General features: G+C 55.3%; 3 protein-coding genes across 10 annotated transcripts in view; 1 reads left to right on the top strand and 2 right to left on the bottom strand.

The window, feature by feature from the left end:
- Positions 1 to 2,658, top strand: part of SPTBN5 (spectrin beta, non-erythrocytic 5) — a gene marked incomplete at its 5' end in the record, with an annotated part of 45,252 nt that extends 42,594 nt beyond the window's left edge. Inside the window, 3 exon segments of the mRNA XM_039232753.1 lie at positions 40 to 131; positions 277 to 362; positions 2,588 to 2,658. Of these exon segments, the coding sequence (XP_039088684.1) occupies positions 40 to 131; positions 277 to 362; positions 2,588 to 2,613 (204 nt within the window).
- On the bottom strand, positions 1,167 to 12,937 carry PLA2G4B (phospholipase A2 group IVB). Of its 4 annotated transcripts, XM_039232756.1 has the most exons (20): positions 12,865 to 12,937; positions 11,443 to 11,515; positions 11,003 to 11,139; positions 10,746 to 10,877; positions 10,347 to 10,387; positions 10,100 to 10,142; positions 9,781 to 9,835; positions 9,104 to 9,231; positions 8,762 to 8,845; positions 8,443 to 8,480; positions 7,733 to 7,868; positions 6,732 to 6,868; positions 6,297 to 6,519; positions 6,048 to 6,165; positions 5,636 to 5,773; positions 5,322 to 5,426; positions 4,965 to 5,144; positions 4,455 to 4,621; positions 3,795 to 3,981; positions 1,167 to 3,693 (listed from the first exon to the last, which is right to left on the bottom strand). In XM_039232756.1, exons 1-20 carry the CDS (start codon positions 12,871 to 12,873, stop codon positions 3,473 to 3,475), a joined length of 2,352 nt encoding a protein of 783 aa, XP_039088687.1. In that variant the 5' UTR covers positions 12,874 to 12,937; the 3' UTR covers positions 1,167 to 3,472. The 4 variants fall into 4 exon arrangements, with proteins under 4 accessions (XP_039088687.1, XP_039088686.1, XP_039088685.1 ...); XM_039232755.1 differs by lacking the exon at positions 12,865 to 12,937 and having other exon boundaries at positions 11,443 to 12,854; XM_039232754.1 differs by lacking the exon at positions 12,865 to 12,937 and having other exon boundaries at positions 11,003 to 11,519.
- On the bottom strand, positions 12,871 to 20,792 carry JMJD7 (jumonji domain containing 7). Of its 5 annotated transcripts, XM_039232760.1 has the most exons (10): positions 20,721 to 20,752; positions 20,402 to 20,551; positions 20,204 to 20,265; positions 16,732 to 16,885; positions 16,398 to 16,643; positions 15,730 to 15,786; positions 15,146 to 15,241; positions 14,876 to 14,952; positions 14,490 to 14,649; positions 13,878 to 14,393 (listed from the first exon to the last, which is right to left on the bottom strand). In XM_039232760.1, exons 4-10 carry the CDS (start codon positions 16,850 to 16,852, stop codon positions 14,305 to 14,307), a joined length of 846 nt encoding a protein of 281 aa, XP_039088691.1. In that variant the 5' UTR covers positions 16,853 to 16,885; positions 20,204 to 20,265; positions 20,402 to 20,551; positions 20,721 to 20,752; the 3' UTR covers positions 13,878 to 14,304. The 5 variants fall into 5 exon arrangements, 4 of the variants coding, with proteins under 4 accessions (XP_039088691.1, XP_039088693.1, XP_039088689.1 ...); XR_005528520.1 differs by lacking the exons at positions 20,204 to 20,265; positions 20,402 to 20,551 and adding an exon at positions 12,871 to 12,945 and having other exon boundaries at positions 14,242 to 14,393; positions 16,398 to 16,651; positions 20,721 to 20,792; XM_039232762.1 differs by lacking the exon at positions 20,402 to 20,551 and having other exon boundaries at positions 20,204 to 20,319; positions 20,721 to 20,774.
- Positions 20,793 to 20,914: the final 122 nt, after the last annotated feature.

The raw sequence follows: 20,914 nt of genomic DNA, 5'->3' as shown, positions 1-20,914 counted from the left end.
AGACATGGCCAAGGTGACCCTTCTCTCATCTCTTCTCAGAATATGGCCCCCATGGACACCCTTCATCTCACAGGAGCCCAGTGTGAGAGGCAGAGGTACTGGCACGACAGGAAACATGCTTTCTCCTTAAGGTGAGGGCCACATGGGGAGAGAGACTCTGGCCCCCAGACATACTGACCCAGCAGACACGGCCTCTCAAGAGCAGCCAAGAGGCTAGAGGCAGGGTTCTCCCACAAGGAAGGCAAGAGTTTTGACCCATGGCTCTCTGCCCGGCAGGCTGAGCAGTGATGTGGGGATTCCATCTGCAGCACTATTGGAAGGGCATGCCGAGAGCTGGCATCGAGCCCCGAGCAACATGGCAGGTATGCACCTTGGCAAGCCTGGGGCAGGACTTGGGGAACTGATTCCCTGGGCCCCAAGCTGCACTTTCCTGCATCCTCTCAGGCTATAGAGGTGCCATACTGTCTACAGCCTGAGAGGTAAGTGAGACTCAGTATCTTTTCTCAAAGAATCTAAGGCCCAGAAAGGGTAAACAACTTACCCAAGATCACACTCCTAATTAGTACTGGAAGTAGGGCCATGTTTGACCTGCTGGCTGCCTCCTGGTCCTGTCTCACCCCCTTAGGGGAGTCAGAGAGGCAGACTCCCCAGAGTGTTTCTAGGCTTGTTCTGCAAACTGGGACCTTCTCTAACCTTCCAGTCCTCAAATAGCTCTGAATGTACCACCCTTGGGGGTATGGACAATGGCCAAACCCACTTCTATCACAAGGGATGCCTGGAAAGCACCCCTGCACCAGGAATCTCTTGGTCCGTGTGGTCCAGGATCCACCTGGACAGTGTGTGTTCTGATCATGTCACTCCCCAGGTAGGAGTCCCTTCCTGTTCCAGTCTCTGGGTTCTTGGCTCCATTCCTCACACTGTCTCTGGCCCCCTGGTATCTCTCTGAGCCTGTCCTTCCAGAATCCCAAAGGGATCTTGGGTTTCTTCAGGATCTCCTCCAGGCTGAGCCTTTCTTAGCCCATCTGCACTCAGCCTTCTGGAGGCCAGGTACACGGAGGTGCCTGCACTACGCCTCCACTGGGGCAAGGCTTGGTGCGGACAGAGCCTCCTGCAGCAGTTGTAGCTTAGTCTGTTTGGGCTGCTTTTCACAAAAATACCAGACTGGGTAGGTTACAGACAAGAGCCATTTATTTCTCACAGTGCTGGAGGGGGGGAAGTCCAACAGCAAGGCGCCAGCCCATTGGGTGTTCGCTAAGAGTTGTCTTTTGGGGTAGGTGGGTGTCCTAGCTTGTGGTAAGCTGAAGGGGTGAGGTCCTAGCTCACTGGGGTGTTCGCTGTCAGGGCTCCACCCTCATGCCCTAATCACCTCCCACTACTCTCACCTGGGGGTTAGGATTTGACTAGAGAGGCAGACATACGGACACTAGCAAAGAGGAAGGACCCTGCAGGGAGGGTGCTGGCTGCTGAGGGCCTAGCAGCTGCGCCAGGCTGACCATGGCACGCCCTGTGCTCTCAGCCCACAGGCTGAGCCTGGAGCTCCGAGCCAGACCTCTGCGCTTCCCTGTGGAGCACAGTGCTGAGAGGGTGCCCAGTGCAGCTGCCGCCCTCAGGTAGGACAGCTGGGTATATGGGTAGGTGGGAGTCCTGTGCCCCCAGGACTGGCACAGATGCTGCCCTCTTAAGCCCAAGATCCATAGACTCTAACCTGAACTGCTAGGGGGAGGAGTGACTCTCATCTTTGAGACCCTCAACAGGAAATCCTAGCACCCACCTTGTCTGGTGCAAAACCCCCTAATGGTAACTATGTCCAGGCCCTGAGGCTGCCTTTCCCCACAGCTCCTGGGGCTGGCCCCTGACCACCTCCCTGACAGAGATCCGTGTGAGTGCTGACGGCCAGCTGCAGGCTGCTGGCCCTGCCCAGGCCAAGCCCAAGGTACAGGGCCCCCCGGGTGTCCCCTTGTATATGCGGGAATGGCTGCCTGGCTCTGTCTCCTGGGATTGCCACCTCTCTCATCCCTTGGTCTCCTCTTGCTGTGTAAGACAGAAGCCAGGTTGCAGTACAGCTGCCCCCACCTGCACCCTGCTCTGATGTGAAAGAGGAGCCCTACTGCCCCAACGCAGGCCAGAAGCAGGCAGTCACCCCCATGCACAGAGACAGACCCCCAGCCGGTTGGGCTTGAGGGGCACTCACCGCACACTGGAGGGCAGTCATGACTGTGGGCTGGGGCAGTTCTGCAAGCCCATCCCGCAGGGCCCATGGGCTCCACTTTATGATTCAGAGGATGTTGCTGAATGAATAGGCCTGATCCTGGATGGTGGCTTCTAAGGCTACCAAGGCAGCCATTTCTTCTGCTGTGCTGACTCTAGCCACATGCTTAGGACAGGGCCCAAGAATCACTGGGCCACGGGACTCAGTCCTCTCCTCTCTGCCCCACACACCATGGTCACTCTCGCAGCTGCCTATCAGCTTCTGGGACTCACATCAACATGTTCCAAGGGAGGCCAGAGGCCTTGCACACCAGTGCTTGACAAAGATTGTGAGGAGGCTAGGCCCTCATTTCACTCTGCTTCCCTGTTCTCCCAACAGGTCTGGGGCCTGGAAGCAAACCCTGAGGTGGCACCAACCCTCAAGGCTACAAACAAGGACGGCCTCTAGGGGATCAGAATGAGATTCTGCTGCCAGGCCCCTCAGGACCAAATTCTGGAACAGATGGTGCCTTGATAAGAGGTAGCCCTCACCGAGGTCACAATTTGCTGGGGTTATGCTATCGGGGCTGGTCTCTGGCTCCTCTGACCCCAGGGGTGCTGTGTCACCGCCGATGAGTCTGCTACTGGAGCCCTGGCCCTGCCCAGACGAGCAGAGAACCCCCAGGCCAAACTAGCCTCCCTGCTTGGAAAGAATGTCTCCGGCAGGGCAGACATGGCCTTGAGCAGATGCTCTTCAGGGGAAGTCTGGACTGACCTGCTCTATAGCCTGGTGAGGTACCTGCGGTGATGTTGTTCAAACCAGTCCTTGCTGTGGTGTAACCAAGAGCCTGGAATGACCTGTCCGTTTGCAGTAATGACAAATAATCTGTTAACAACTCACCAGATACAAGCCTCTGTGATGTATATACCACTCTATTTCACTCCGTACAACTATTCAAAGGAGCAAGGGAAAGGGTCACATAGCCTTGAACACCTCTGCAAATATGGTCAATGCTGGCCTGGGCTCCAGCTGTTGTTCCCTAGGGCTACCTTGCGCCTGAGGAGACAGGGCTCAGCCCTTTTAAAACCCTCAACCTACCCACAAATGTCTGTGGAGAAGGTGCCGGTGACTGCAGGGCCCCATATGGGCCAGGCCGTCCGGGAGGCTCTGGAACCCTTGGGGATGATGGTCTCTGCCCCACCTCGCCCAGGTGCATAGGGCACGAGTCTGACAAAGGTTCAGGGCCGTGGAGGCGAGGGGGGAACACCGGCCAGGGCAGCGCCATCACTGCGGCCGGTGCTGCCGGCGCTGCCGCCTCCGCTGCACCGCTCCACTCAGGGCTTCCAGCAGCCGCTCCCGGTTGTTGCAGATGTTGTAATGTGTCAGGTGGAGTAGCTTGTCCAAGTCCTCTGGGCTGTAGGTCACTTTTGAGTAGTGGTAGGGAGAGTCGGATGAAGACAGGTTCACCTCCCCCGCCGCCTTCTCCTCTGGTGTCCGCAGGATGCCTGGTGGAGTGAGTGTGGTAGGGATGGGACACACCCTAAGGGGTGGGGGTGTCTAGGGTCCCCTGGGCAGAGACATACAGGAGGGAGGGGTCGGGGCTCACCAGGGGCCGAGTACTGCTGGAAGGAGTCATTGACCAGAGGGAAGTGCAGCACAGCTGGGGCGTCAGGGTGGTCTGGGTCGGAGAAGCAGAAGCATTCTGGGGGCTGGCGCTGCTCCTCCGGACTGGGGGACACAGGCGGGAAAGGGATGCCCTGCTCCTGGCAGAGCCTGCCCAGGAGCTGCAGCTGCTGCAGGGTGGCCAGAAGTGGTGTCAGAGCGTGGTATCCCAACACTGGGCCATCTGAATGTGGGGGTCAGCTGGGGTGTGGGAAGTGGTGCCTGGGTGCCAAGCCAGACCCCTGCAGACCCCTAGCACCAGGCTGCAGAAGGTGCTCCAACCCCGCAGCTGTGTGGGGCTGCTAACTCCTCCCAGGTTCTGCAAAAACCTTCACAAGAAAACCCACAGCAGAGGCCTCTAGAGGTCTAGACTGAATGGAGGTAGCAGGTACCACAAAGGGGACCCAAACATAAAATACACTTAAAAATCCCCAGCTCCTGTCCCTCTCTGACTGCTGTCCCTCTGCTGGCTTTTGAGGTCCTGAAGCCCTCCGGCCCTCTGTTCCCATCCTGGACTCCAAAGCAGACATCCCAGAAGGCAGGAGCCCAGACATCGGGCCAGGCCTAGGGTCAGCACGACTGCCCACCCCTGCCTCCAGCCCACCTGAAACGCTCCTTGGAGGTTGTAATCCAGTGACAGGATGAGGTCCACATCCCGTGTGGGGCGCAGAAGGGGTGGGAAACTGGTGTTGATAAGGTAGCCGACATCCAGCAGGCAAAGGTGGGGCTCTGCAGGTGTCAGCTGGTGGGGGTGCCCATCCAATTTGGTGGCTGGACAAGTAGAAGGAATGGGGTGGAAAAGCAGCTACCACTGGTGCTGAGGACATCAGATCCCTCGGGCCTAGCTCCTTGCTAAGGGCAGAAGCCGACTCTGCCCTCTGGACCCTGTTCTCTCCTACCACAGTAGCCCTGACATTTCCCAAGATGCCACACAGGGGCCCTGATCCACAAATGAGGAGGGGAAAAAGGGCTGCTGGTCCAAGCAGCCCAGTGAACTAAGCCCAACAGAGCTTGGGGCCCACGGGTTGGAGAGTGGATGTCTGGACAAGGGACCCAAAGCTCAGGTGGTCATGGGAAGACCTTGGGGAGCTGGGACCAGGGAGAGAAGAGATACCTTTCCAGGTGGAGAAGTAAGGTTGTTGGAAATAGTCTTTGTGGAAATGGAGACCACGCAGGAAATTGTGGGTGGTCTGGGCCAGTGGGCGCCTTGTCAGAAGGTCAGTAAAAAAGTCAACAATCTTGCCGGCCCCAGTGGGAGGCTCTTCTATCTTGAGAAGAGGAACCTGTTCCTTGTCTGCTCAATTAAGAAGGGGGAAAGTAGAGCATTTTTTAGGAAATGGGGACCCCCTGAAATTTCACCCCAGCCTCTTTGGCCTCCCAAAGGCCTGCGAGTCCCCCGCCCTCCTCCATCCTCCAGATACAGCCCCTGGGGCAGCCTCTCCACTTCCTTACGAGGAGCCCAGGCACCCACCTAAATTGGCCTGATCCTGTGCCCAGCGGTCCCAGAACTGGCTGGGCTCTGAGGCCCAGTATAAGCTGTCCTGGAGGTTGGCTGCGTACAGGTTGCTCCAGATACCTGAGTGAGGGGACACAAGGGGAACGAACAAAAAGGACATGAGAGGGAGAGAGCCCTCCACCCCACCCCACCCCAACCTGATCCTTCCCCATGGCCCATCTGAGACTGGGAAGCATCCCCATGACTGAGCTGAGAGGTGGGGGCCTGACATCTTCCCCAGGCCCATTCTCCCCTCTATCCCAGCTTCCCTAATCTCCCAGGCCTCTCACCTTCCAGGAAGCAGATTCGGGACTCAGGAAGCCGCTTGGTGAGGTGCCCCATGAAGAACTCAGAGCCAAAGAGCTCGGAAGGGATGAAGGCACCATACTTGGGAAAGCCAACCTCATAGGGGGAAAACTCGCACCACTCTGCGAGGAGACCACACAGCTTCACTGCGGGGCTCAGAGCTCCAGGACCCTCAACCACCACAGGCTTCACAGCAGGGCAGCCAGAGACCTGGAGGCTCAGGCTGGTTGCAAGCACAGGCCCCATCCCAAAGCCTGAGTGACTCTGGTGGGAGGACTGATAGTCTCTGGAAAGCATGGGACCAGGCCCAGAAGAGATGAGTGTAACACCCATCTTCCTACACACAGGCACTCTGCTAGCCATGAGAGCATAGGTCTCCACTCCGGGGCTACTGACCTGCAAATTCAAAGGTGGTCAGGTTCTTCTCTTTGGTGTTAAGGGCACAGTAGATGGGTAGAGGGTTCTGGCCATGGCTCAGGGCCTCCCTCTGGTCTGAGAGAGTGTGCTCATGGGGCTGGTGGAAGGAGAGGATTTGAACCTAAAGCTGTGCTTTCTGGTGCCTGGGGCCTTTCCCCACCCCTGCTGCCCAGGGCAGCTCCCCATCTCTGAAACATGCCCTGGCCACACACCTGCCCCACTCCATACCTCATCATGCAGCAGTGCCTCGTTGATGAGTGCCCACAGGTTGGTGAAGCAGGGCGGGTGGCCCAGGTGGGCACGCTCCACCAGCTCCTGCCGGTACCGCTGCAGCTTGCTGGGAGCAAGCACACCCAACTTGCTCTTGGTCACCTGTGTTTTCAGTGACTCCGTGGGTCCTGCCAGGTCCTTTTGAGACCATTCTGGGTCCTCATAGAGGTTGGCCAAAGCCCTGGGAAAAGCCAAAATCCAGGGGGTCATCGCACACCTCGGGCTCTCTATCCTAAGACAACAGCCTAGCAGGTACCTTCCAATGGTCCCCCCCGAGCGCATTTCTCTCTGGCACATCCTTTCTCCCAGTTGGGTGGGAGGTACCTATGGGGTCCACAACAGCCTGACCGCCGCCACCCCCAGACTCCTGTACTCAACCTGCTGCCAGCTCACCAGGTGGAGCCAGAGGCCCCTGTGATATAGGAGATGCAATCCAAGAGACCCAGCTCCTTCAGGGCAGTCAGGTGCCCATACAAGGAAACCATCGCCCGGATCCCACCACCGGTGGCCATAACAGCTACCACTGGGATCTGGAAGAGAGGACAGCCAGGCCAGTCAAGGTCTGATCAGGGCTCTTGGGACCAGTTCTGGTCAGGCCTGCCTGCTGACAAGGGTCTAGTCAGAAGTAGCCTCTTGACGGTCAAGCTTAGCTGGTTATACAACTCCAGGAAAAAAATAGACAAGCTCCAGGCCTCATCTCCTCACCCCTAGCCCCTGAGGAGTCTGGTCATCGCTTTCTGGAAGGTGCATGGCCACCTCAAATGTCTCCCACATAGCCACACTTTCCCTCTTGCAAGGAGAAATCATCTCCCTAGAAAGTGTCCCAAGCTGATCTGAACCTCCAGGGAATGGCCCAGGCCAGCAGGCAGCCCTCAGGCTACATGGCTCACTGATGAGTCAGACAGGACCCAAGCCCAAAAACCTGGACCAGGCCAAAAATTAAACAACAGGAAAGGGGACGCTGGGCTGGCTCAGTCAGTTGAGAGTCCAACTTTTGGTTTTGGCTCAGGTCATAATCTTATGGTTTCATGGGTTCAAACCCTGTGTTGGGTTCTGTGCTAATAGCACAGAGCCTGCTCAGGATTCTTGCTCTCTGCCCATCCCCCACTCACACTGTCTCCATCTCAAAATCGATGAATAAACTTAACAAAAAAAGAAAAGAAACAATGAGAAGGAAAGCTATTTCCAGTGGGGCAGTCTTGTAAACTCCAGGTGTCTCATGCAATGCTCTGCATTTGATGGCACCAGGCTGCTGAGAACATCAAGTGAGAGGGAGGCAGGGCAGGGGCAGGCAGGTAAGAGGCAGGGCCAAGCTTTGGTCTGGTTAGGAAACAGTCAGCTCTGGGCTCGAGGCAGTCTGAGGATGCCCATCCAAGGGGGCCCAGCCCACAGACCTCATCTTCCTGCAAGTCTTCATCCAGCTGCAGGACCTGCTTCAGGGCCTTGGCCACCACCTGCTTCCTCTTGCTCAGGAAGGCCTGCTCCTCGGCACAGGGCCCGCAGCCTAGCCGCACAGCCAGTTCCCTAGGTCTGGGTGGGAAAGAAGGAACCATGAGGCAGCTCCCAGCCTCGTTACAGAAAAGGAAGCGGGGTCTGCCTCACCTAAGCAGCCCTTTTTTCTCTTTCTCTCTTTCTCTCTCCTCCTCAAACCTGCCTGTGTCCTGCCTGTGTCCTACCTGAAGCGTGACATGTGTGGCTATGATGGGGAGAAGGTGAACCTAGACCCACGCAGGGACACTTGGGGAATCCAAGAAAGTGGATTCATAGGACTAGAAATGCTGGTGCCTAAAAAGGCCCGTCTAGGGACCCACCACCACCAATCTACCCTTACCCACCCAAAAATGACTCCAGAGGAGACAAGAAAGTGTTGCCACGTCTTCGTGGTGAGAAGCTAGTCTCCTAGGCAAGTGAAGAAGGGCCAGGATGGGCGACTCCCCTTGTCTCATGAAGATTAGTTAAGGTCCACCTACAAGGGCCGCCACCCAAAGGGAGCCTGATTTCTCTCCTCTCGTGGGCTTCCTGGCCCTCTCTGTGCCTCAAGTTCAAGTGCCAGTACCTGCCTGCTCTCCCCCACGCCCATTCCCTGGATCCCGCCAGCTCTCACCCTTCTTCTTTTCTCAGCTCCACCCTCATCAGGGGTTCCTGAAAACCATAAACATTTCAGTCACAAAAGTTGGCCACCATGGTCCTCTCATCCCGGCCTGAGCCATACCCTATGACCATGCTCCCTTGGGCCTCTGGCCATCTCCATAGGGGCAAGGCCTGAGGTTTGAAAGCAGGTCTGCTCGGAAGACCTCTCTCTCCCCAGAGCCTGACTCAGCACTTGTGCAGGGCATGGCCCGAGGACTGAAGCTCCTACCACAGCAGGCCGGCCCTGTGAGGCATGGGGCCCAGCCCTGCCCATGCTTCTGGCATTCCAGTACCTGGGATGTAGGGAAGACAAGCCTCACCACCTGGCCAGAGGGCAAGGCACTCAGAGGCACCTTCAGTTGCTCTTGGGGGGCATCCTGCAGAGAGGATGAAAGAACACCTAAGAATAGCTTCTGTTCCAGCAGGGACCTCACCCATTGCCCCAGGGAGTGACAAAGCAGCAGCAGGAAGAGGGACAAGAGGCCAACCTCATCCCATACTCTTCCCAGTGTGCCTGATTCTGCCAGGGAGTGAGGAAGTGAGCAGCTCAGCATGAGCAGAGGGACTGGCTGAAGGAAGGGGGGGGGGGGCGGAGGGAGAAAGTCTCTGCAGGCCCCACCTCAGCAGCACCGTACCTGCAGATGAATATTCAGCTCCTGCTCCCAGAAGGCCGGGCAATGGAAGAAGGAGCCAGCACCCACGGAGGCCTCCTGAGGACCCTCGCAGGACCCAGGAACCATGAGCTGAACTCTTCCCATGGACTCTGGAAACCGGAACCAGAGCAGAGGGACTGAGAATAAGATCCTGGCCCAGGGGGCCCAAAAGTGTCTTGCATAAAGGGCCTGAGGGGCACTTCCTCCCCACCCCAAGAGGGAGGACTGGCATAGGCCAAGGCTCAGCCTCTCTGAAGACTAAGTGGACACAGATCCTGGGGAGCCTCAGCATGAATTTGTCCCTAACTTCTATGGCTGCCTATGAAAGTCAAGAGCAGTTAATGTAAGGTCCCTTCCAAGAACCTATAGAAAGAGGAAGACAAGGGGTGCCTAAGTGGCTCAGTGGGTTAAGTGTCCAACTCTGGCCCAGTCATGATCTCACGGCTCATGAGTTCAAGCCCCACGTCGGGCTCTGCACTAAGAGCTCTGAGCCTGGAGCCTGCTTCAGATTCTGCTCTGTCTCCCTCTGTCCCTCTCCCACTGGTGACTGTCACTCTCTCTAATATAAATTAACATTAAAAAATTTTTTTAAAACACAAAAACAAAGAGGAAGACCAGGGCAGAGGGCTGAGGGTTATCCTAATAGGTGGGGGACTTACGCTTCTGGTCCCCTGCCTCCTCCAGTCGAACATGCAAGCAAGAGAGCTCCCGGGCCTGAGTCATTAAAAAAGCCCTTCAGACTCAAACCCTTCCCCTGCTAGAGGCCCCCCACCCTCCTAGTACCCGAGTTTTGGTCCTCAGCACTTATTACCTTGGCCCTGAGTCACCAAAGATTTGCCTGAGGTTGTATCCTCTTAAGGAACCAAAATCCCAGGGACCCCCAACTCAGCTCTAACCGCAGATTCCCAAGGGGGTGCCCAAGCTTCAGTCCCAGGGAGGAGGGATAGCAATGGCATGAGGGAGGGGCTCTGGACTCACCACCAGAATGCCATTGGTGACAAGATGCTCAGCACAGTCTGTCCTGAAAGAGCCACCAGTGATCCTCAGGACAAGTCCAGGCTCCCAGGTTCTCATCCCTCAAAGAAGCCAGGAGCATTCCTCTACCATCACTAGATGCCTCAGAGGGAAGGGTGTCAGCTCCTGGCATGCTCTGGGTGCACTGGACTCCACCCTTCCCCAAAAGAAGTACTCCCACCCAGGAATTGCTCAGTGGCCCCCGACTCACAGTCGCTGCAGCCGAAATTCAACTTCTAGCCGCTCCTGACCCTGGAGAGAGAAAGAAGCAAGTTTGAAAGGGTGAGGAGTGTGTGTGTAGATTTCAACACAGATGCCAGCTGGGGCTGCTGGGGCTCCAGAGGTGGGGAGAGCCAATGTCCATCTCCACCCTGCTCTGTCCACTATCTCTGCGTAGCTCTCAGAAAGCTGCCCTTGGCTTAGGGGCCAAAAAAGAGGGTCAAGGATGGGATTGTTCCTCAGTGGACAGCAGCTCCTGACTGACAGTGGTCTCTAGATGCCATCAAAGCCTGGGCCACTCACTGGAGAAGAGGGCCATGTACCCAGCTCCCCTGCAAAGGATCTCCCCTCCCTGGGCTGAAGCCCTCCATTGTCCTGGGCACAGCCTTGCCTGAGGGTTCAAGGAGAAGCTCTCTCTGCGGAACTCCCCAGCCCGCAAAGTCCCCACATCAAATAGCACCGACAACACGGGGTCATCATTGGTCAGAAGGTCCTGGTCAAAGACTTGCAGCTGCACCACATTCTGGAAGAGAACAGAATAAGGGGCTGCAGGAAGGAGGAGTGGGATAGGAAGGTGAGTGGGGCCACAGCAGGGAGCAAGGGTTGGCAGGGACAGTGGGCAGGGCAGGGGCTGACACCTGGGCCCACCTTGAGCTGGCTGTGGATTCGAAAGCGAAAGCTCTGATTCCAGATGGGGTTTCTGCTGTTCTTGACCGTGCGTGTCTGGAGCCTGTGGCTACTGGCCGTGGGCAGCCACAGACTCACATAGCAGTCAGAGGGGGTCACTGCAGGAAGAAGGGTCAAGTGCCCGCTGACAGCTAAGAGCCTTACCCAGCCCAGCTCCCCAGAGTCCACGACCTTCCATTCTAGGCAGCCCTGGGAGGGCTGGAGAGCCACGGATTGGGGCTGAGTCAGGAGACAGGAGGAACAAGAAGCTGAGGCACAATCCCACATTCCACCCAGCACCTCCTCTCGGCACCCTCTCCAGGACCCCCTGCACGCCCAGCCCTACAGGAGTCTGTTCCCACCACCCCATCCCAGTCTGAATCCATTACAGAACCACTGTCCTCCCTGGGCCCAGCACTCACCTACGTCCTTTGAGGGCAGGTCAAAGGCCTGCAGGACACGAATGGTGAGCAGGCAGGTCCCAGGTACCTTTGCCTGCAGAGGAGGGAGAGGACAGGCTTGCTGCATGCTGCTGGACCCAGAGCCAACAAAGGCCAAAGAAGAGGCCAGAGTGACCCCTCCAGGACTAATCCTGAACCAATGGGATCAGCCCTTCCCAGCCACATGGCTACCCTCCACCCCATCAGAGCTCTAAAATGGAAAGGAGGCTTTGGTATCTCCTGATGATGCCTGCCAACACTTAGACAACACTCTGGGCCAGCGCTGGTCCAAGAGCTTTATGTACATTAACTTCTTTAATCACACAACCACCCTGTGTGTAGGGACTAATTATGACCAATCCCACAAGGAAACAGAAGCACAGAAAGACAGAAAGCCTACATAGTCACTTGCCTGGGGTCCAGAGCCAAGACTGCACCAGGCTGGCTCCACTCATGCTCTCCACCCCACACTTACCTGCTTCTAGCTTCTGGTATAGTGCCTGTTAGTCTTTCCACCCCGCCTTTCCAGCTAACTCTTGCTAAGCTGCCTTGCGGCAGTCTTAGGTGGCAGGAGACCCGTCATGGGGATGGGTAGGGAGTGGGGGGAGGGGGACGCAGCAGAATATAAGGCAGAGGGAGGGGAAGAGGCATGTCAGGACCCAGCCTGGCCATGGGCCCTTTGGTGGGGCTGCTCCCCTGGTTGAGCAGCTTAAATGGAGGCATGCTCCAATTAAGCAAACCCTGTTTGGAGAGCTAAGAGTGAGGAGTACAAACTTCAGCCTCTCCACCCCTGGCCAGGACTCAATTCTGGAAGTGCACTCTCTGTTTGACTAGGAACAGCAGTTAGCAGCTCAGACCACCCACAGGATTTCAAGTCCTCCAGGTGCTACCGGTCAGGCTAGAGGACCCCCAAGCGAATCCATCCAAACCCACAATCGTGAGTCTAGGGATATAAACCATGTCAAGTGTGCCAGGGAAGCCTGTACCAACTAGTCCTTCCTTCTGGCCTTCAGCTCTGCCTCAGAAGGGTCTTGATGGATGGAGTTGAAGGGTGGAGCTGGGGACGCTCATCTGTCAGTGTCGGCCCTGGGGCCCCGACCTTCCAAGCAACTGAGTCAAGAGCACCGGAACAGCCACTTCCTCTGGGGCCCCAGGATAGCAGCCCAAATCCGTGGCCCTGAGAACTCTGCCTGGAGCCCATCTCTAGGGCAAGAAATACTCAGGATGACACCTTCCCAAGACCCTGCCTGTTCCCTGGCTTCTGCTCACTGCCGTGGTCCAAGGCTGGCAAACTCCCCTCTCTACGTCCAGGGAAACCCACAGCTCCTCTTAAAAATCAGCATTAACCAGACCCCAGAGGGAACAAAGGTCAGCCTGGGGGCCCAGGGCCCGAGCAGGTCTTACCAGAGCCATGAGGCTGACAGTCCTCAAGAGCCACAAATGACAGGCAGCAAGCGCAGAACCAAGGACTGTCGGCTTTTTAACCTAGAGCCAACAATGTGCCAGTTGGCCCCAAGCTCCTCCCTTGTCCCTCCCAACCACCTCCTACTCCACCCAAGCCTCACACTCCCGCCAGGACAAGCCACCTGTTGAGGAAATGGGGAACCTTCAGCCTATGTGGAAACACTGACACCCCTGTGATGGGTGCCTACCACCCATGAAGACCCATTCCCTCTAGCTGTTGCCATCAGCATCTACCCCACCCAACCCTGCTCTTGAGCCTGGACCTAGAAGGGCCACTGACATCTGGAAAGCAGGGAGTGGGCCCAGAGCAGCACCAAGTGCATGAGCTTTGTCCCTTGTCACAGGGTCTTTCACAACCCCCAGTGGCTGTAGGACAGGAATGCCCGGTCCTGACTGAAGCGCTTGGCTAATCTAGGTGAGTGCCCCAGGTCCTTCACCACCTGGCAAGGGCAGATTGTTTGACGAAATAGCCCTCCCAAGCTGCGTGTCTGGCTGTCTCCACCCTCTGTGCTGGGTGATGAGGCCCCTGAGAGGCTCTCCCAGGAAGGGGGGAGGGTCTTCCAGGTCTGAGTTGGTGCAGGGAGGGAGTCTGAGTATGAAGACCCTACGGCGGGGATGGGCAGGGATTTCTGTCTTGTCCTATCAATGCTTGTTGTGGAAGAAACAGGGGTGACACTTGGCACCAGACCCCACCAGCTTCCCTGGAGGTGGAGGAGAGCAAACAAGTCCAGAGCAAAACCAGGCACAGCTTCAGAGGCCGAGACAGGGAGATCCACACCTGAGTTAAAACGAGACCCCCTTGCTCTGAGAGCGGCTGCGATGGCTGTCTGGGGTGTTGGCAGCAGAGTCCCAGGCCTGATCCCAGGCCTCACCCCCAGTCAGGGTCACCCTGAAATGTTTACCTGAATCTTCCAGCCCTCACCAGACCACAGAAGAGGGAGTCTCAGCACACATGAATCAAAGCCACCTTTTATTGAACACTTCCTCTGTGCCAGCCCCTTAGGGTCCTTAAAGATCTCTCTCCAAGCCTCACAACACCCTACAGGATAGGACCCATCATTTTCTCTATTTTACAGACAGGACACCAATGCTTCAAGGTGAACTTGCCCACGGTGCTGATAAGAGGCTGCACCGAAGCCCCACTCCTCCTCCAGTACAGGCAGCAGCCTCACCTGTGTGGTAACTTCCTGGAAGCCCAACACAGACCTGCCTGACACCTTCTGGACCTCCAGATCACCGCCCCAAATCCTCCAAAGCTGATCCCAAGCTGGGCCAGCGGCCAGCAGACTCTGACTCCAGTTGGCCTCTGGAAATGACCTGGCCTGGGAGGGACACGATCTTTTCCACCAATTATTGTTGGCATCGTTCACCAGGGTTCCATCAGTCGAGGCCCGAGGCCTTAGTGAGGGAGTCAAGCAGCTGGAAGTAACTATACTTAAGGTCATACTCCATGTCATACCAGTAGTTCACTGTGGGGAGAATGGACACCTGATCATGAAGGTCCCCCTCCAAACCCACTGCCTCCCAAACCCCTCCCCCAGCTACCCTACTGGGCAGCTCCTCACCAGCAATGCAGCCATGGGACTGCTGGACGTGGTGGAACCACAGGGCCGGCAGGTAGAGTATCTCACCAGCCTGCACCGTGCAGCAAAGGGCCCGGGCCTGACTATAACTGGGGTACTGGGCCAGATCTGGAGCCAATGGGTCCAATGGGATCCAGGGTACCTGGGGATACAGTGGATGCCAGGGAGCAGGCCCAAAGCCTCCGGCCCTCCAGCTCTGTCCCTTCCAAAGGTAAATGCCATAAGCTCTGCCCTGTTCAGCACTGGGAAGGCCGACTTAGGGATTTTTCAGAATAAGGTGCTACCTCCCCAGCTCTTTTGTGCCTGCTCCCTCAGAGACCAGGTTCCTACCCTTCTCCCTCCCCAGGGCCCACAAACAAGGCAGATACCTTCTCCATGGCCTCTTCATCCACCATCTTAAAGGAGCCCTCTTCAGTGAGCTGATAGGTTGCTGGTGTGTACAGCTCTAAAACCAGGAGAAAGGTACAGGGACACTCAAACGGCCTGCAGCTTGCCAGTTCCTCCCCCTTGTTCCCTGAGTGCAGTGGAAACACTATGCCCACACCTCTGGCCTGGCACACCAGTTTGCCCAGGGCCCTTGCTGCCCTCCCTCTACCTTGGGCCACCTGCTTCCCAGCCCCTGAGGACTGAGTCCCTACCATAGGGGATGAATGGCCGGTCACTGGGTGGATGTAGCAGGAAGTGTTTCTCTCCAGAGACCACACAGTAGAGGTTCTCATAGTGGTCCTTATGTACTGCCAATACAAAGAGGGCCCAGTGGGCAAGGTTACAAGGGGCAGGGCACAGGAGGGGACAAATGACCATAAAACAGGTATGACAGGTAGTATAACAGAAGAGCACACAAAGTCAAAGCAGGATCAAGGGGATGCCAAGGAGTCAGGCAGGCAGGATTCGAGCATTTCAAACCTCTGTCGACCAGGGACTTGACACTCGCCAGGTCCCAGGCTCATCTCTACCAAGGGGGGAATCCAAGCAAACAGGGTTCTCCTGAGTTCACCCCCTGACCTAGCTGGCCTTTAGGAAAGCTTTCTGGAGACCTAGAAGAAAGAGTCCCCTCCACACCCCAGTGCCACAGGGACCTTCCCCAATCTGAGCTATCAGAAGGCGCTCTGTTATGCCCGAACCCCAGAATAAATCTTAGAGAACTTCTGTCCAGACCCAACCTTCCACTCTTGGCCTCCTCACCCCTCCTTCCCCACCTCTGTATTCCCCTGACACCTACAGGATGTCACTGCCGCTGCATCCCCCAGCCAGAAGTTTACAGCATCAGGCATCTTTCCTGCAGGTCAGAGGTAAGAGGTCAAGTCAGGAGGGGCCTTACTCCAAGGCCAGGCCAGGAATAACCACCATACTGTGATGCTGGACCAGAACCTGGGGGGAACGAGGGAGCTCGCAGGGAGAGAACAGGGAAAAGGGGTAGAGGAGGGCCAGTTCCAGATGGAGTCTCCTGCCCTGTGGCAGAAAGAAGGGTGACAATGTCCAGTAGTTCAATACACAGTTGTGGCCTGGAGGTGCACCGGTGTGGCTCAGTTAGGTGTCCAACTCTTGGTTTCAGCTTAGACCAAGATCTTAAGAGTTTCATGAGCTCAAGCCCCATGTGAGCCTCTGTGCTGGCTGTGGATTCTGCTTGGGATTCTCCCTCTCTCCCACTCTCTCTCTGCCCCTCCCCCACTCACACTGTATCTCTCTCTCTCAAAACAAATACATAAGTTTAAAAAAAACAAAAACAAAAAGTTGTGGCCTGGAGACTTGAGTGTTTAGTAAACGGCACTTGACCCTGAGGGGCCAAGAGTGTGGGCCAAGTCATCACCAAAGGGAGAAGCAGCAAGCAGGGCTGACTCCTGCTTGTCCTTCCCATTTCTTCCCTGCCCAATCCCTGCCTCCACTCACCCAGTGCCTCAGAGGCCCAGGGCACATGGGACTCTAGATCAGGCAGCAGCTGGGGCAGCTCGGTGGGCAGGTTGGAGCACTGCTTCTGCACGTAGAGGACTCCTGGGTGCTGGGTCTGGCCCTCTAGCACATCCAGCACGTAGCTCAGGGGTAGGCGGCGCTCAGCAGGCATCATAAAGCGGTCCCCTCGTACAGCATCCGCGTAACCATCAGGGGTCACAGCCACGCTCACCTCTATGGAGCCCACTGTGGCTCTGGAGGAAAGGACTTTCAGCCCATGTTCAAATAACACAAAGTATCACCCAACACCTCCCCGCCCCAGGGGAGCCCCCACCTGAGATATGGGAAGGACCACTTCTGCAGGGCTGGCCAGTGATGCAGGGCATTGCGGATGATGCAGGGCCTATTGGGGCAGACCCAGTCCCGGTAGAAGTGGAGTGGAGTGGGAGGCTCATCCAGGTAAGGAACAGCAAGAGGCACACTGAGCTCTGAGAGAAAGACAGGAGAGGGGGATGAACCCAACTGCACCCAGCTGCTGCCCCAAAGCCTGTGTAAAAGATGTCCTCCCTAGGCAGGACACACTGCTATCACTGGATAATGTCCATTGATGACCAAGGGACTCTGGACAACCAGGAATTGAAAACTGAGGAGAGATATTTAAGGAAGAAAGCATGAAGCACCCACAAACACACCAGGATGGACTGTAAGAGTCCACAGGGCCAGGGAATGCTGCTCAGCCCATAACCCACACCTACCATGGGACCACGTCCAGCCCTAAACAGTGAACCCTCGGCTTTCCCACGGTGCACTGCCCAACATCATGGCATCCATGAAGAAAGGCAGCTGTGTAGGCAGTACAGGCAGCTCCAGGATGAGTGGAGCTGAGGCCCCAGGGTCACAGGCTGGTGTGGGTGAGTCAGGCTCTGGAAAGCACCCTCTGACAGTGATATTTACTGAACATCTAGAATGTACTCAGTACTTGATTTGGCCAATGAGGAGGCAGGTATCAAGGGATGATCCTATTGTCATCTCAAGAAGATTAGAACCTAACTGGGGAGACAGGCTGCTACAGGAAACCATAGGAGGAAAAGTAAGAGCTGAACTGTGTTTTTGATCTTCCTGAACAGCATCACCATCCTCAGACACCCAGGGCTACCGTGTGCATCTATGGTTGCGCAATATGCCACCTGCACAGATGTCTATAGTGGCCCTGTGTCACTTCTCACAAATCTATTCTTTTTGGCTCTTCTCTCTCACTTCTGTCCACCCCTATGGATTGTCTCGAAGTCCTATTGATTCTACCAATCAACCCCTCCTTCTTTCCTCTGCTGGTATCCGTATTCAAATAACCTCCTTTGGGCCCTCAAACGTCACTTCAATTAGCTTCCTTCGTTGGCCACCCTTTTTTTTTTTTGTTTATTTATTTATTTTGCTGGCCACCCTTTAAAAATGTAACCTGTCCCAAACAATCCTACACCCCTTCCCTTTTTTTCCCTTCTGTCACTCATCACCACCTAACATACTATATATTTCACTTATCCAAATTGCTTATTAATCTCTCTTGGTAGAATAGAATGTAAGCTCCATGAGGGTAAGGGTGCAAGTCTTGTTCATTGGTATACCCTCAGGACCTAGAATAATCCCTAACACGCAGCGAGTGCTCAGGAAGTACTGGCTTAATGGTTGAAAGTCTCCAACATCTCCTGGATGTCTGGTTGCTGCAGTGAACTGACTGGTTTCCTTGGGGGTTAATTCCACTCCCTCTCAAAGCATCCCTCACCCTGGTCCCTGTCATCTTCTTAAAATACAATCTCATCTTGTCATATCCCTAGTTTAAAAAAATATCCTTTGATGGCTTACCACTACTCCTTACAAATTATATAATGTGTCTTGGCATGCATTCAAGGTGATACATGATCAGGCCCAACCTACTTTTCCAGTCTGGTTTCCTCCTGTCTGGTGCCTGCCCCTTACCACACTCTCTACTCGGGTGGTGCCAAGCTTTGTTCCTACTGCTCCCTCAGACTGGGATGCCTTTCTCCTGGCTTCTATAAAGGGTACACAGGGCTTTGCTTTGTTCATTTCATCCTTGAGATCTGGCCTGAAGGTCTTGGCCCCAGTGGGCAGCCGCTGCACTAGTTTTCACCTCTGAGGTCTCCATGCCAGTCATCTTTGCTTTGCCTTCAGTAGAAAAGTAAATGTAGGTCTTTAGCTCAAAAACTGGAACTGAGTGGGAAGACCCTGGTGGTCCCAAGAAAACAGAAAAAGAGCTGGCACCCCTACTTGCTTCACTGGCTAGAAAGGTAAGATGGAACTTACCAAGCAGATAAGGGAGAGGAAACTGGCAAAGGGCTTTCCCAGTCCTGCCAGCCCATTAAAGCAGTCATCTTTGGGGAGCGATTTGGGGTTCAGTAAATCCTATTATTCTCACTGGAATCCTTTCCCCCCACACTGGAATTCTTAAAATGCATGGAAACTGCTTTTTTTCACCTTTTGTATTTTCTGCCATTATTGCATGTTTACTACCTCACCAATTAAAAGACTTCCTGTAGATAAAGATGACTGCTCCCTTCTGAGGCTCTGCTGTGAGAGAATTTCAAAAGGGATTCAAACAATTTCTTTGGCCCAAGAATTTGGCCCAATTCTTCTGCTAGAAATTTAACCAACAAAAATATTCACACCTGTGCAGAATGACTGGCACACTGGCTTTTTCATTATTCCATGAACACACCAGGCACACCCCTATCTCAGGGCATTTGCCCCAGTGCCTTCTACCTGCAATGCTCTTCTCTCAGATGTCTGCGCAGCTCACTCCCTTCCCCTCCTTTCTACATGCCTGTGCTTGAATGTCCCTTTATCAAGGCAGCCTACCTACCCTGACCATCTTATTTCAACCTATAACCTCCCCTTAATCCCTGGCCTGAAACCTTTTATTCTGCTTTACTTTTTTCCCCCCCACAACACTTATCTTCTAATCCATTCCTTCTCCTGTATAATTTACTCATTACTCATTTAGTGTGACTAGCGTTAATGATCTGTCTCCTCACTTGGAATGTAAGGTATGGGAGGGCAGAAATTTGTTTTACTCACTAATGTATCCTAAACACACTGACCAGAGCCCCACATTGAGACGCTTAGTATTGAGGTGCTCCTAGTGTTTACTGAAGCATTAGTGAAAAGACAGAAGGAAAATGACCTAAATGCCTATCAATAATAGGCTGATTCAGTAAATTACCACAAGAACACAGTGTGAAAAAAAACTGAGGGGGCTCCTGGGTTGCTGAGTCGGTTGGGTGGTTCCCAGTTCGGCCCAGTCCTGATCTCAGAGTCTGTGAGTTCCAGCCCCGAGTCGGGCTCTGTACTGACACCTCAGAGCCTGGAGCCTGCTTCGGATTTCGGATTCTGTGTCTCCCTCTCTCGCTGCCCCTCCCCTGCTCACGCTGTCTCTGTCTCTCTCAAAAATAAACATAAAAAAAAAATTTGAGGAAGAGGGATATGGAACGGTCTTCAAGATACATAATAGTGCAGAAAAGTGTTTAGCAGGCTAACCTTCGTATACAGGATATATATAGTACCCCCCCCCACCCCGCCCCGCGCGCGCGTGTGTGTGTAAACTATTTCTGAAACGATGGAAACTGGGGCCTGGAATGAAAGGAATGCTTACTTCATATTATAAATCCGTTGTTTTTAAACCATGTGCCCCTGTTGCTAATTAACGGTAAAACAGAAAAAAACGGGAGAGAGGAAAGGAGAGAGAAAAATAAAAACCAAGCAGCGGAAGAGCCAGGGATTACTTGGACACCTGCCTCCAATTCTTCCAAAGCTCTGCACCACCTTGGGGAAGTTTGTTCCTGAATAAGTGTTCCAGCTGGGGTTTAGAATGGGAGCACCTGACCACCTTAAGACTTCACAACAGGAAAGGCTGGGAAGAGCAACAAGAGTGCCCCATTATTCGGGGGCGGGTTGACTGTGGGAAGTAGACCTGGGTGAAGACTGGCCCGAACCTTGGGAGTAAAGTCAAGGCACACCAGGAAGCCACGAGGACACCAGGACAGGGGAGCTGAGGCCGCAGCACTGGGGTAGGGGCGAGGTTGGGGCAGAAGAGTGATCCGAGTGGGGCCAGCAACGAGTCAGGTTCACGCGCTTCTGCGCTCCTTGAAGACACGAACGGGGGTGGGGAACAGTAGTGTCTCCGGCCCAGAAGAACGAGGGCGCACCCGACTCGGGACTCTGGTTTCCCGCATGCCCAAGGCCCCGCCCACGTCCTGAGGCTGCCCCGCGGTCAACGCAAGGCAGCCAGAGCCTCCGCGCCAACCCACTCACCTCTGGCGGCAGCTGGGAATTCTCGTAACTCCCTCCGCACGGCGTCCAAAGCCGCCTCCGCCATGACGCCGCCGCCGCTCCGCAGCCACGCGCTCTTCCCTTAAGACCCCGCCCTGCCCCCGCCGGGCCCCGCCCCCTCCGCTGAGTCTCGCGGGCTCGGAGCGTCGTCCCCCCCACCCCTACGCCCCCAACGC

This window comes from Hyaena hyaena, unplaced genomic scaffold (assembly GCF_003009895.1).
Source record: "Hyaena hyaena isolate Hyena2069 unplaced genomic scaffold, ASM300989v1 scaffold_70, whole genome shotgun sequence".
NCBI classification, from domain to species: Eukaryota; Metazoa; Chordata; class Mammalia; order Carnivora; family Hyaenidae; genus Hyaena; species Hyaena hyaena.
This window is presented reverse-complemented; position numbering and strand designations above follow the sequence as displayed.